General features: G+C 40.7%; 1 protein-coding gene across 8 annotated transcripts in view; it reads right to left on the bottom strand.

The window, feature by feature from the left end:
- Nucleotides 1-16100, bottom strand: part of SVIL (supervillin) — a 238304-nt gene that overhangs the window by 43215 nt on the left and 178989 nt on the right. For 4 of the 8 annotated variants that reach the window (XM_087823810.1, XM_087823774.1, XM_087823788.1 and 1 more), the window contains 5 exons: nt 15562-15805; nt 14540-15110; nt 12992-13217; nt 5790-5919; nt 1539-1616 (listed from right to left, as the gene is read on the bottom strand). In XM_087823810.1, the coding sequence (XP_087679936.1) occupies nt 1539-1616; nt 5790-5919; nt 12992-13217; nt 14540-15110; nt 15562-15805 (1249 nt within the window). The remainder of the gene's footprint in view (nt 1-1538; nt 1617-5789; nt 5920-12991; nt 13218-14539; nt 15111-15561; nt 15806-16100) is intronic. The other 4 variants (XM_087823777.1, XM_087823783.1, XM_087823805.1 and 1 more) reach the window with 2 other exon arrangements.

Genomic DNA, 16100 nt, shown 5'->3' with positions numbered 1-16100 from the left:
GGGAGACAGGGATGAACAGGCAGACCACAGAGGATTTTTAGGGCCCTGAAACTATTCTTTATATTATAATGATAGCTACAAGTCATTACACATTTCTCCAAGCCCATAGAATGTACAACACCAAGAATGAACCCAAATGTAAACTATGGACTTTGGGTGATAATGATGTCAATGTAGGTTCATCAATTGTAACAAATGTACTGATGGGGATGCTGATAGTGGGAAAGGCTATGTGTGTGGTGGGTACATGGGGAACTCTCTGTACTTTTCACTCAATTTTGCTGTGAACCTAAAATTTCTTTAAAAAACAGTCTATTAAAAAAGTATATATGTATGTAATATATATGTTTTATATTTAAGGAGTTCAATAATACATCTTTTAATTTAAAGTTGACTTATTTAGAAAAAACAACTCATGTGCCCCCTTAGTGATGGAACAGAAAGTTTGCTCCAGTTTTAGCCTCTTTTTTGGGTGGAACTGACTGGCTATGTAAAGCGGGGCTCACAGACCAGCATGCCTAACTCCAGAGGAAAGGAACCAAGGAGAGTGAGGGGAAAAGTCCACCTCTGGGAGTAGAAATGGGGAATTTCCCTGTGTGAAGATGCAGACAGGAGGACCCCCAGACACCTCTCTCTGGCAGCACTCTATAGATTTCATATTTGAATTCCTGCACTTTACACTCAAACATCTGTTTTGTCACCACCAGTCCTAAGGGGACAATATAGTCATGAAATTTTTAGTAGAGGCCACCTTAAAAGCAAATAAAGTCCCAGTCCTGCTGAGGAGACAAAGGCCCCAAAAGCAGAGTGACAGACTGGGCCAGGTCCCATAGACAAAGGGAGAGGAGAATGTGGGGTTCATGGCAAAGTAGATGCAGCCTCTCTTCATAGCTCTTCTGACACCAGGGACACTCCAAGGTGAATAAGAAACAATCATGGAAGTGAAGGGATAGGGGGAGGGAGACTCTTGCAATAGTGTCAACATCAAAATTTTTTAAAATTAAAAACATCATGGGATATTTTTAGCTTTAAAAATTATCCCACATTATGCACCAATGGAAACCTTCAGCCCAGGCCAGGTCTCCCCTTGGGGTGGGGTTCAGATGGGGTATAGAGGGTAGGGGGAAGGAGGTTTTGCTTTCTCATTTCAATAGAGCCATTACCACCAGCGCAAGCCACACTGGCCCCTCCCTCCCTGTCCCTTCCACACCCCACACTGCCTCCACCATATCCTTGTTCATCAAGCTAAGCAAGATGGCATCATTGCTGAGCTGGAGCAAGGAACTCTCCGGAGCATTTCTTAAACCAGTTTCATGATTATGAGGTGAATTAATATCATCAGGTCTACCTGAAAGTCTGAGCCAAGGATGTGATGACTCTAAATACATGAACTGATCACACACACACACACACACACACACACACACACACACACACACACACACAAATGCAGTGAAGGAGTTACTTCCCTAAATGAAACAAGCTTCTTACTGCTCAGAAATTGCAATGAGGCTTAATATGTATGGGCTTTTCCTCACCTGATTAATAGGTACAAAAGACAGGTGTTTATGGGCAGCAGGTATAGCAGGAGAATAAGTAGAAGCATATACAGGTTCCTATAGAGCAAAGGGAGAGGATTAGAGGTGAGAAGAGATTTATCAGAGCGGGATGGGTGGGGGGGAGAGACAAAAACAATGATTTCTCTAACAGAATGTTAATTTCTCATTGCAATTTCAGTTATCTTTTCAAAAGAGTCCTTCCCATTTGTTCTTTTTTTTTTTTTTTTTACAATGTTTAAATAAATCCACACAAGCACAGTAAGTATACCCTAGTCAGCTCTGTGTAGTAATTAAATGAATTAAAGGCAAGATTACTATAATTTATAGAAGATACTCAGTTACAGAAAGAGAACCATGAGTTTCATTGACAATTTTAACATTTACCACAAAATATCCTCTTTAAAGTTTTTTCATTACATGATTAAAAAAATTAAGGACATAAGATACCTCCCCACTCAAGATAAAGGTGACATCTTGCCTCCGGCTAAGAAACCAAACAGGGTGGGCACAAAGGGAACCGTGCCTATGAAAATTACAGCTGGAGGGCGTAACTGGCTGTGCTCTAGAGACACCTGTGTTAGAGTCAGGCTTACCCAAGGCAGATTAGAAATGGTACTATCATCTGTAAATCCTCCTTCTTCCTACAGGTTAAAACAAACAGGTAACATTGCAGTGTCGGGAGAGCTGGGTCAAGAGTTAAGGTGTGGCAGTCATAGTCCAGGACTTTGTGCCTGGGTTCAGTCAGAGGCATGCATGTGCTCACACAGGCAGGCAGCACAGACTTCAGGTGAGCTCACCCCATCAGCAATGCTAAACTTTAATGTGGGCCTCTTTTTTCCTCCTCTCCTTGCCCTTTAAATTGACTTCACTCTTAAATTGTGATTTGGAATTTCAGTGACAGCAGGGAATGAAAACATGCATGTAGCAGATTTACCTTCCCTGAATTTTCAGACTTGTTCCGGGGACATCATAGGTCTTAGCTTGATTCACTGACCTGATCTTACTGAAGGACAGCAAATATCAACTCCTAATTTGTGACCCAGAAGAAGACACAAGACTGTTTGTAATGGCAAACTCTATACAGGGTTTTTATTTCCTAGAAAAGTATGATATCCCCAGTGATTATCTTAACAAAGGGACATGGGATTCACTATCTGTGCCTTAATGTCCAATATACCAACACGGGGTTGGAATTTCAAATAATTTGGTGAAAATAAGTAACTGCGATGTAGTTGTACAAAGAGACTTCTACCAAATCACTTCTTTAAAATGTCACTTTGTTTCATTGCATTCACTCCTTTGATAGAATGAGTTACTCTGCTGGAAACTTCCATAGGTCATGCTCGAGTGCACACATTCCACATGCCATGGACCAGGCCGGATCGACAAACCAAATGGCTTTACAGTCTTTAGAACTAATTATATGTGATACAAAAGGAAAAACATTTAAATCAAATTAGCACTGCCCTAGACTAAGCCAAGAACAGGAGAAAGAAAGGTGCCAAGGGAGAGAGATAGGGAGGAGAGAGAAGGAACTGGAACTCTTAGTCATAGGAAACAAGAGTCAGCTCAGTAAATGATTAGTGTTCCAGTTTATCAATCCTGATTTTGGGGGACAGATTTGGAAAGCAAGGAACTCCTGTTAAGTTATATATTCTCTGAGAAATTACTGATCTTCTAGTAAGAAAAGGAAAATTTAGTTCCCCAAATCTATCCATGGGCCAAAAGAATATTTTCTTACCCTATAGGCCCCCAAATGAGATGCTGGTTACTGCACCACAGATTTGTTTTGTTTTGGAACAAACACATTGACAGAAACAAAACAGTTATAGATTTTTAAGGCAATGTTTACATTTTTGATGTGGTTACTAGACAGCATAAAATTACTATTTTTGTTGGACAGCAAGGATTTTCACAGGGGCAGTGGAAATGATTTACAGAGTCCCGTCTCTACTTCCTGCTTCCTCTGTGTTCCCACGGGCTACTCATGGGAGTAGGCTTACTGCACACAAAAGCTTGAGGGGACAAACTGTAAAATGTGCAGTAACCATGACTATGTGCTGTTTGATGAATTCAGAAATTGTGCAGGAAGCGATGACCTGGCTGTAAAACGAGCCCCTTTCCACCTTGGTGGAAAAGACAAAGGTCCTGGTGTTCGCTCCCCTGAGCAGCTTTCCACCAGTAAGGCTAGATCTAGCCCATGCAGCGAGGTCCCACCTGCATGCACCACATGTCATTACTGTCCTTGCTCTCCAGGGCAGCATTCAGACACCCAGTAAGCAGTGGTGTTTCTCAAGCACTCTTCAGCTGTCTGAGGACTGTCTTAAGACAGATCAGGTTTAAGGCACCTCACATCTGAACACAGGGAAGGTGTGACAGGAATATACTGCTAGCCCTTGGGGAGAAATCAAGCCAAGGGCTTATCAGAGGCCATGTGAAACCCACTTGACCTCTACAGAACTTGAGATATCCCACTGTCTGCTATGCAAGCCTAAAATAGATTGGCTTATTTTAACTTCAAAGAGCTGATTGTCTTAGGCCAAAGTGAACTAGGTCACTGAGGAGAAGTGGAGGAGGGAGCTCACTATTGCTGCAGAATGTGCAGCTTTCATTAGCCCAGAGCATTTCACACTCAAGCCCAGTCACGCTCAGAGCCCCAGTGCTTCAGTTGACTGCGCTTTCCACACACCCCCTCCCCGCCTGGGCAACTGTAGTCACTTTCTCCCATCTTTTGACTTCTAAAACCCTTAGCCAAGTGTTCAGGTAGTTCAGATCACATCCTCTGCTCATAATCTCTGGTTTTCAGAGCCTCAAAGACCTGTCTTCTAAGCAGGTAGATAACTTATCTCATTCCACTATTTGTGAAGAATCTATCCAGCTTTGTGTTTTGTAGCTTTATTTGAATTTTCACCTGGCCATATGGGACTGCCATCTTCTAAGGCTTCTTTGCATCTTCCAAAATGACCAACAAGATATAAGTGTTAAGTTATTATATAAAGTTATATATATAAAGTTATTTTTGAACCAGCGATTTCAAGACTTTTTAAAATAAAGCTTGTGGGCAATAGGACCTAGTTGAAGGACCTAATTTTCTTCACTTCAGGATCTCTTTCTTAAAATCCAAACTTCAAAACGATGCAATCCAAAAATCACGTGATTATATTTGAGAAATTTACTAATGACTGAGAATTAAATGTTTTCAGTCATTATCATTAATATCAAGTGTGTTTCAAAAGAGATAATTCAGACTGCTGTTCCAATTTAACCTATAAAGACATAGAAATACTACATAAAATAATGTCAGAACTCCTGCCTCACAATTCTATGTGCACACTTTTTGTGTAAGTTTCTTACTACATAAAGGTCACATTGATAAGTTCTTTCTTTTACAGATGCTTAAGTTGTTTTAGAGCTAGAAGATGATCATCTGGTAGAAAGTTTTTTTCTTTTCTGTTTGAAGACTTGATGCTAGAAGTTGGCCTGTGGATGTGTCTGTCCCAGGTGTTCCCCTTGCCTCCAGCTAGCAGGTGCATTTGCAATCACCAGGTTAAGCAGCAGGAAAGTCACCATTTGTTTTGCAAGTGTGCACTAACTGGCCAAAAGCTGGTCATAATTACATTAGTAATTTAACAACTCATCAATACTTTTATATATGAAATCCTTGCTGGTAATGATAACAATGTGTTACTTAATTTTATTTAAGCTTGTAACATATTTTCCTGTATATTCTGAATAAAAAGCCAACTGCTCAATGTGAAATATGCTTACAATTATTAAATAAGGTCTCACTGGCCACAAAAATTATGTCCTTATTTTGTATACTCAGGTTTTAAATCTCAGTATAGGACATTTAAGTCCACACTTTATAGACAACGTATAAAGTGTTAGTGGCCTATTAAAGTTTTTCATTATAAAGACTTTAATAACATTGCAAAGTCAGACTTCATTTAAGAAGGTTTTAAACCAAAGTAAAAGTACACACTTTAGAATCTAGGAACTTGTTTGCTGATATATCATGCAGGTGGTGCTGTTACCAGTTCCATGACATCTCAAGACGTTACCTTTCGATCATCTGAAGCTGCTGTGAGACAGACTTTAAGTGTGAACTCAAAGAGCAAAGAAGTGCTAGCACCTCTCAGAGCAGTGATTAGTGAAGTCATGCATGCCTGTTTGATACACTTCTGAGTGTGACGTCAGTTAGAGCACTTTCTCTAACATGGAAAACTTTACCTTCTTCTTGAGCGACTGTTCCACTTCTTGTGTGTGCAGGCTGCTCATAACAGTTGCTTTGCTGTACTCCTGCTTTCTGGTAAGTCTATTTTTCCAATCTTCCTCCCCACTCTTCTTCAGCAGCGCTAATCTAAGGGGAAAACATATCAACTGAAGAGTTCAGCACCAAACTCTTACTTGTAAATAAAGCCATAATGTAGGTAAGTTACAAGTCTTTGGCCACTAAATGACCACAGTTACCTAATTTTAATCTTTCTGAATTTCATTTATTCTAAGTATGTCTAGAAAAATAATATAAGAGCTACCTTTCTAAGATGGCCCCAAAGATTTTAAAATTGATTGAAATGCAGAGCTGAAATCTGACTTGCCAGATAAAAACTGCATCATCATTCCACTAATAGCTGTGGTCTTTCCTAGTCCTTGGGCTGAGCAGGATCTCCAGAGAAAAGTGACTGCTAGTGACCCCTTCTGGCCGCTTGATAAAACAACATTTAATGACTAATGCTAGATAGTAACTTACTTGCAGAAAATACAGCAGAAATAGGTTTAAAAACTTAAAGCTATAAAACACTGATAATCTCTTAATATCATATCTTTCAATTACAGGGGAAAGATGATGTTTAAGACTGTTTCTCTTCCTGAATTCTAAGCCGTGTTTTTTTCCTCCAAATAAACTTGGTCTTTCCAATCTATCTTCTTAATACAGAAACTTCTCTACAAACCCACTTTAAAAATTACTTGAACTTTTCTCAGGGGAAAGGTATACACAAAAAAAGAATCTAATTAATTGAGATTTTTACCTAACCTACTTTAGTTCAACTATAGCATGACTTGATATAAAGCTGCTTGGATGTTATAACCTGTGAAAGGTTATTTTCGTGAACATGAGGCTGTTTCAGCTAACTCTGCTATAATGAATGAAGAATACTTAGGCATTTAAGTTGAACAAACATGGGAAAGATAAAAGGCAAAAAAGTGGTCATCATTAAGCTCATCTGAGCTGATATTCAAACACCTTAAAAATTGAGGGAAAAATGATTAGACTCCATTGACCTCTCTGCCCAGGCTGCTGGGCTGTGCCTTTCAAACATCTTAACACATGTCCACAAATAGCACACCAGGTCTAGTCTGGCCATTAACTCTGGTTAAGTAGTCCCTTCTCCTTTCCTTATTGGTCATTTTGGGAACTGGACTGGATGGTCTCAAGGGACCCTTCAATTGAGTTTACTGATTCCATTAAATATTTGAATTGGGGATGGGATGAAATATATGATACTCCATGATAAAACTTTTGTTAAACAAACAAACAAAATTTTGCCGTACTTAAGAATCCATTTGCATTTACAAATTCATACAGAATCACACCTTATACTTGTCCATTTGTTCAGTCAAATAATGGAAAGTAGGCCATGAAGAAAAGAATCCCCTAAAGAGGGCGAGAGCTTCAGATCCTGGACAATCCTTTCCCCAATCTCTTCCTTTCCCTTCCTTTGTCTTCCTTTTTGCTACATGACAGTAGATAAGACCTCAAATGACCATTCTATAAAACTGGTATAATGCCACCTTAACTATCTGTGATATTGTGATTTATAACAAGAAATACATATTTTGTCTTTGTACCTGTTTCTGGCATAGAACTCCTAAAACTCCTGGAATTTCCTAAGTGATGAGAGCCATGAAGTATCTTTTATCATTAATGACGTGACTTTTGGGAAGCACCTAAGGATGGGGGCTGGTGCCAGGAAAACCAACCATGTGATTAGAAGGTTGAAACTTTCAGCTCTACCCCCTGACTTCTCAAGAGGGGAGAGAGGCTGAAGACTGATTAAATCATTGGTTATTTGCAACTGAACTTATGTAATGAAGCCTTCATTAGAACCCAAAAGGCCAGGGTTCAGAGAGCTCTTGAGTTGGTGGAACATGGAGATTTGAGGAGAGTGGTGTGCTTGGAGAGGATGGGGAAGCTCTATGCCCCTTCCCACATACCTTGCCCTACACATCTCTTCCATCTGGCTGTTCCTGAGTTATGTGCTTTTATAATAAACCAGTGATCTAGTAAGCGAATGTTTCTCTGAGTTCTATGAGCTGCTCTAGCAAATTAATCAAACCCAAGGAGGGGGTCATGGGAACCTCTGATTTATAGCCAGTAAGTAAAAAGTACAAGTAACAACCTGGACTTGCAACTGGCATCTGAAGTAGGGGTGGGAGGTGGTCTTGTAGGACTGAGTTTTAACCTGTGGGATCTGATGCTAACTCCAGGTAGATAGTGTCAAAATCGAGTTGAATTGTAGGATATCCAGTTGGTGTCAGAATTGCTTGGCTATGGGGGGAAATACACATACATTGGAAATTGAAGCCAGAATCTTACTAAGAGAGCCTCCATTTGGCTCAATAATCGATTAAGCCTTAAATTCTATAATCAATGATGTTTGACCACCATTTGGTGGCTGATTTGAGGGTTAAAAAAACGGACTTAGAAAAACAAATTGTGGAATCTTTAATCACTTTATAGTCTACCTTACACTCTGCTGATCTGCACAGCAACCTCTAAGAAACTAAATATTGTTATACCCAACCTGACAGATGAGGAACAAGGCATGCAGGCCCAGGATTTAGTTGACAGGAGCCACGCTGTTTGTCAGTGGGACAGGGAGATGTGGCTCCAACCCAGGCATGTGCTGTCTCTAGCCAGGCTTGCTTCGCAACATTAGTGCATGAGCTGACTAGACATATGTTTGCCCTAAGGTTTTAGGAGCAACATAGTACTCTGGCTTTCTTACAATGTTCTCCCCACCCCCTCATCCTGGGTTGGCCTTCAAGGATTCTTCCATTCCAAGAACCTGAAATTTTGCTTTAGGATGTGCTGGCAGGACCATCATCAGGGACTTCCAAAGACTACAGAGTAACCAAAATAATATGGAAGAAACTGTGGTTCAATTGAGCCCACATGGTACTTGGACCCAGCCCTAGCCTATGGAGTGCAAATGATGGGTAACTTAAAAATAACATACAGTGAAACTTTAATGTATTAGCCCTGTCTTTTTAGGTTTTCTACTTGGTGTTCCATAAGACCTTTCCAAATGTGTTCTTGCCTCCTGCAGTCTCACGACCCTCCTGACTCACCACAGACCACCATGTACTGGAGAGCTGGAGAGCGCTGAGGAGCTAAACGTCTGGTCTTACACATGACATAAATTACAGCCTATGCAATTCAAACAACTGTCAGCACTTTTACCATCTGCCAAGCCCAAGTGCTATTTGCAGGGCTGTGATGTTGAGAGCCTGGGTATCTGCTTAGTCTGAGGCTAAGAACCCAGTGAGTGGCACTGCACTAGCCTATTAACCCCAAGGCTTGGCTGGGGCCACCAGGACATGTGCTTGCCACAGCCCACACTTTTTCAACCAAGAATACTGGCCTGAGTGGCTGTTTCAGGGGCACTGACCTGACAGCCCTGCCTGATTAGAACAAGTTCTGCAGGCTCACAGAAGTCAGGGCTGGGTCAAATATGGGAGAGGCAAACCATGTGCCCTTAATCTTCAACATGTTTTCTTCCCTCTTTAAAAATGTCCTTGCATTTCAGAGAATCACTGGACCCGCATAGATTTCAAACAGGGCTGAATGGCACTGGTTAGTATTTACAATGGCCTTGGCTAATCTGCAGGCTGGAGGAATGTAACATGCCTTTTAAATGAGGACAAACCAGAGATCAGAAAAGGAGGATCAAAGGGGAATGACACCTCCAACCTTAATTCTTACATAAATCTGGGGCCCTCTAGTGGCTGAAATCTCCCAGCTACAAGACAGGAACCTGAAGTCTATTGGGGAAGCATGGAGTACAGCCTGTGCTGGGTAGAGGGCAGAAGGGTGGGTGGAGGGGCATGCAGGGAACACATGGGGACCCCAGCTGGTCCTGTAAGTCAGGATTCTGCAGGCTGGCAAGAGGCATGGGGTGAGTTCTTCAACTAAGTCCTCACATCCCACCAGTTTCCCAAAGTGAAGGGATGGCTCCTTTGCCTTTTTTAGTAATCTTCTCCCCAAATATAAAAACTCAGATTCAGTTGTTTCAGTAATTACGGAAATATAATTCTAAAAGCCAAGTGTACTTTTAAAGAGGTATCAACTGTTTTTATCTGTAAATAACATAAAAATGATGTGATTTGCAATGCTTTTCAAAGAAGTTCCCAAACAGGGACAATTTAAACTCCAATCATTTGGACAGTTATGAAACAGTGATTTTATTAATCCAGTGAAAAAAGCAGATTGTATTTAAGATTGAACTTGTTAGGGTTCTAAATTGACATTCTATATGTCAGAAAAGAAAAAAAAAATTTATCTATGTTTCTTCTTGAGCATCAATCATATTCTAAAAGAAGATTGGACTGAGGTAGAAGAGTTGGAGTCCAGGCCTGCTGTCAGTTCTGGTCACACGTGACCCTCATGGACACTGGAACTAAACTGCTCCCTTGGCGAAATGAGGCCGCCAGAGGAAGTCAGAATAAGATTTAAAAGTTCTACTTTATATGCCACCTCAAATAAATACAGTGGTACCTCAGTTTTTGAAAGTCTCCGTTGACGAACATTTCAGTTTACGAACGCCGTAAACCTGGAATTACACTTCGGTTTTCGAACATGCCTCGAAGTGGAATATGCCACGTGGCTTCCGCCGAGTGCAAGATCCTGAGGCCCACCTGTCGGCTGTTGATCCCTCGGCTTTCAAATGTTTCAGAACTCAAACAGTCTTCCGGAACAGAATACATTCGAAAACCAAGGTACCACTGTACATGAATGGCATTCTTATTTTAAATAGGCCAAGCTTCATTAGCTCATTTTAACAGAAGGGAGGGATTATAAATCCAATTTAGGAAAAATCGATGGATTGTAAAGTACAAATAAAAGTACCATCAAGATCAGGGGAAGAAGATCACTGGCAACATATTTTGTACTAGCATAATTTATTATAAACATGGCTGCTATATAAAGTGCCCCTCATCCTTTTTCAAACATACAGGCACACCTCGTTTTTTGTGTGCTTTGCTTTATTGAGCTTCACAGATGTTGCATTTTTTTTACAAATTGAAGGCAAGACCCTCCACCGGTGAAAAAATTATGACTCGCTTTATTGTGATACTTGCTTTACTGCAGTGGTCTGGAACCAAACCCACAATAAATCTGAAGGGCGCCTGTATATTTTTAACAATGAAACTGAATAGCTGAAAATTTAACAAGCAATCCTTACTATGATGGTTCAGAAAAGTTTGGGGTCACTCTTGGAGACTAAGAGAGGTTCTGTCTCCCACTTGCCAGAAGGTGCATGTTGCACTCTCAGCCTACTTTGAACACTTGCCAGCAGTTCCCAGAAACCTTGGAGCCATCCTTCAATTCCTCAATCGTCCACAAAGCCTACATTAAGAAGCTGTACCTTTATAGCATCTCACATTTTCTAAAATGAGAATTTCACAGTAGGATTAAAACTGCTTTCAGAAAGATACAGATACACTGAAATTTATAAAAACAGCAAAGAAATCAATAATTGTTGCACCATAGATAGACACAAAACTTCATCAAAAGTCCTAAGTCCAACAGATAGGTTATGTTCCCAAAGACGGGGACATCCCCTTAAGAGCCTTTGAGAGGAGGAGAATCTTAGTATTTTCCACTAGAATTTTACCACAGAAATTTTTCTGATCTATAGAATATCAGAACTGTGTATCAGTGATATTTATTATTAATTCCCTTAAATGAAATCTCTTCCTTCTCACCTAAGCAGTTATCAATAGTTTTATCTCTGGGACCCAACATTTTTGAGCCTGGTTTCACAGAGGAGGATTCAGGCCGGAACAGGCCAAATAGTTTCCCATATTGAGGACATCAGTCCTCTCACTTAGTTTATCTCTTCAGCCCTTCACCAGTGCCTTCTCAGACTAGTAGATCTAATTTATCATGAATTTTAAATAATAAAGGAGAAAGTAAATATGATTTAACAACCTTAACAATTCATTAGTTGAAAATGGTTCCATCTAGTTAATATTTTAAGAACACTATTCAAAAGCTCCGAGGGAAAAACAGAGTGAAGAATTTTCATTGTGATTTGATATTTCTATTGTCTTAGGTAATTGAAATGTAGCTAGAAAAATAGGAGTGGCCAGAGTCTGACAGAGCAAGAAAACTTCTAAGTGGTGGTAGGTGCTAAGGAAGAGTCCAAGTAGGCAGAACCATAAGGAACTGATGGTAGAAACAGGTCTGCTCATCACACCGGGAAACTGACGAGACCTTTCTTCCTACAGTGTTCCTATCACTGTTACACGTTAATTCAAGGGTGGCTGAAGGTTAACAAGGAACATACAACCTGAAATATTTAGTTCCCATTCTTTGTATCTGTCCAGTTTAAATATATCCTCTCAATCCTCCATCATTCTTTTGAATTAAATGACACTATGGTATTGATACTCAAATGTAATCTTTCATAGTTTTTACCTGATACAAAATTTCTAAATGCAGTTCAGAAAAGTAATCTAATTTATTTTTATAAAATAAACAAAATTTAGATTTTAGTCCCAAAGATTTTTATTCTAAATGGCCCTGGCTGGTGTGGATGAGTTGGTCGAGCATCATCCTGTATACCAAAATGTGATGGGTTCGATCCCCAGTCAGGGCATGTACGGGAGGCAACCGATCGATATTTCGCTCACATTGATGTTTCTCTCTCTATCTCTTCCTCTCTTTTCAGTATATATATTGAATACAATATATATATTCTAAATGAATTTATCTTCACTCCCTCTACATATTACAGATAAACAAACAGCCACAAATACTGAGTATATTTCATTTGATGCCATGTGGGTGATATAAAAGGTAAAGGGCCAAGCACTCTGTTTCAATCAGTGGATAGTCAAAAAATTTAACATTAAAAAGAAAATAAAACTGCAAAAAAATAAAGCAAGTAAATGTCTGTTTCTGTGGCTTCCTCATATGAGCCTGGAACTGGCCTTCATCCAGACTTACCCAAGCAGGTAGGGAGTAGCTAGAGTTTGCTCTCAAATACCTCGACTTCCCCAAAGAATTCTAGTATAACAGCATATCTCATTTATGTAGCTGGATTTGCGATTTCATCTTTTTGCCCATTACTCAGATCTTTCCTTAAAAACAAGCTGTAATTCCTCCCTAATAGAATTACTTTGCAATTGTTAAATCTGATTACCTTTCTTTAATTGACATAGTTTTGCTGGGTGAATCAAGGCTGCCCTCCACTGTTGGCGTTTTGCTCTCTCCAGCAGCAAACATCGCACATGGATTCTTATAGTGCTTCTCCTGTGGTAGCTCTGTGGGCTCCTGCTGCTTCCAAGACCCTGGGGCTGCAGCCTGAGCAACAGTGTTCCCAGCAACTGTGCCCATCTGCTCAGAAGTGGGCTCCCCGAACTCAGCCGCTGAAAGGAAAGGAGCGACGTCAGCACTTACTTCTCCAGGCAAACATTCTTCCAGCTATTTAACCCGCAACAGTCCTGCATTTGGAGTCCAATCTGTGGGCACAGGGCCGGTTAACCAATCCACTGGGATTTATGCAAATCTGTGGCCCGCAATACTCTGTGAGAAAACCAGACTTCCCAGTGGGCTACTCCACACAGCAAATACTTTGGTGACAATTGGTCTCTTCCTGTGTGCAAGACACAGGAAGTTAGCTTTAACTGTACACTATAAAATGTTTCTACTCCTCCAAAGAGTACTTTTAAATGTGTCACACTCACAAGCCAAAACCACTATTATAACTTACACACTATCATTTTATATGTAATATAAATGTAAAAAGAGAAAGGAAGTCCCATGCAATAGAGCTTGCTAGTCTGCATAAGAGGGATGAAGGAGGAGAGCCTAGAAATCCACCTGGGTTCAAGTCCTGCTTCCCTGGGCTTACTCAGCCCTGGACATTTGGGGTCATCAACTCATAAAAGGAGCCAACAGAGCTAGCAATTGACAAGGCTGTTATGTGCTTTAATGTGACCAAAGTAATCAAACTCCCTTATCAAGATGTGTGAAAGAGCTTCACGTATTTTTATTGCTGAAAAATTGATAATCCATTGTATAAGTCAAATTCAAGAAGAAGAGAAGTCTGGGAGAGTAGGATTCACAGTAAAATTTTAATCAATGTGCCTGGCCAGTGTGGCTAAGTGGTTGAGCATCAACCTAAGATGCAGGAGATGGTTCAATTCCCGGTCAGGGCACATGCCCGGGTTGCAGGCTCGATCCCCAGTGGGGGGCGTGCAGGAGGCAGCCGATCAATGACTCTCTCATCACTGATGTTTCTATCTCTCTCTCTCCCTCTCCTCTCCTTTCCTCTCTCTGAAATCAATAAAGATATATATATATTTTAAATAAAGATATATATATATTTTAAATATATCTTTATTGATTTCAGAGAGAGGAAGGGAGAGAGAACTGGAGATAGAAATATCAATAATGAGAGTCACTGATTGGCTGCCTCCTGCACACCCTCTGCTGGGGATCGAGCCTGCAACCCAGGCATGTGCCCTGACTGGAAATCGAACCACGATTGCCTGGATCCTAGGTCGACGCTCAACTGCTAGCCACGCCTGGCTGGGCTAAAGGTATATTTTTAAAAAAAAATTTAATTAATGCTAGTTAAAAACTGCCTTCATAATTTAATTAGAAACAATCACAAACACATGCAAATAATCCAGCAGAAACTAAAACCCAGTTGGTTTCTCCAACTTTAGGAGCAATAGCAACTTACTTCTCAGTGAAAACTTCCTCTTTGTGACGTTCTCCATGTCCACCTTCTCTTCAAAAGGCTGCCTATCCTTCAAGTCTGGGATCTCTTGTGCGGTGCTTTTGGCAGTGGAAAAGTCCTCATCGCCAAGGTGGGCGATGGGAGCATTAGCTAGCTCCAGGCTTCCCTTTCTCGGAACATCATACTTAGGTTCTTTATGGCTGTCTCCTTTCCAGACTCGGTTGAGGATGGGGTAGGATGGCTCTGCTTCCTCAAAGGACCCGTACTTTTTAACACCACCATCTCTACCTGTCAAGACTCTCTTGCTTTCTGTCTCTCCAAACTCTCTCAACATACTTTTGCTCCCACTGCCCTCTACTGAAGGCTGACAGGATTGGGGCTTCAGAGTGCTTCTAACTGGAGAGTCTAAATTTTCTATCGAAGAAGGAAACTTATAGTCAGTGGCACTTGTGTTGTCATCCACGGATGGCTTTGTCCGAAGGTCCCCTGCATACATCGGAGTGACTGTAGATGCCATGGTGGACACAGACGTGTTAACAGTGGGTGAGAAAGGAATGAGCTTTCCACTTTGCACCTGGGAGGACACAGTGAAAAAGGAAAGAGCTGATTTAAAAATAATGTCTATATAAATTCCAGTGTATGGATTGACCTAGAGTGAAATAGTACATTTGGTGCAGTTTTATTGCTTTCTGTCTCTCCACACTCTCTTGTGGGATACCAATACTAGACACAGTTATACAGTGCATCTCATTAATCATCTGGGTTCAAAACAGACTGAGAGTCCTATTTTTCTCTCCAAAACAGACACACTTCAGATGATTTCAGCAAGCAAATTATGAAAACAAGAAAAGAGAAATATTCTTGGCATGGTGACTTTCTTAGGAATGAAGTCATTACCCAGTCATCCACAGGCAACACAGGGCACAGGTAGACCACCTTCATTATATCAGTAACCTGAGAGAGCCCAGTGCTCCTATAGCTTAAGAACATACAGAAAAACTGGAATTCAATGACAGTGTACCCACCTGTTCCACCTCTCCAAGCGTGACTGGCTGAGTTTGATAGCGAGCATTAATTCTCCTCTGTCTCGTGTCTATTCTGTTTCGGGTAGAAATAGCTTTTGAAACTGGCTGGGACAATTTGTTAAACAAGGCCAACTTCTCTGCCAAGCTTAGAGTGGAGGAATCAGGTTCACCTTGTTCAGCAGAATCTTTGCCCTCATTTGCCTGGTCTCTGGCTAAAGCCTTTTGGTGAGCAGATGCCTGTAATCTGAAAGGGAGAAAAAGTCAGCAACACAGATAAAAACAAACACAAGCCCACTGCTAATTTTGTATGTTAACTTTCTTCCAAGTGTCAGTTTTGAAAGGGGCTTTATTTTTGCCTACATACATTTAAGACAGGTGCAGGCAGTTGTTTAGCTATTAAAGGAGACAGTATAAAGCAGAGTAGCCTGGGGACACTAGCTTTGTCAAATTCACAAAGAGGAGATTTTTAGCTCTGAATTATCTGTAGAAACTGAATTTCCTATTTAAGAAAAGGAGGTCAGCTTGGACATGCCTTATTT

Source organism: Miniopterus natalensis, chromosome 1 (assembly GCF_054644295.1).
Source record: "Miniopterus natalensis isolate mMinNat1 chromosome 1, mMinNat1.hap1, whole genome shotgun sequence".
NCBI classification, from domain to species: Eukaryota; Metazoa; Chordata; class Mammalia; order Chiroptera; family Miniopteridae; genus Miniopterus; species Miniopterus natalensis.
Note: the sequence above shows the minus strand (reverse complement) of the source record. Positions and strands in the feature narration are given on the sequence as shown.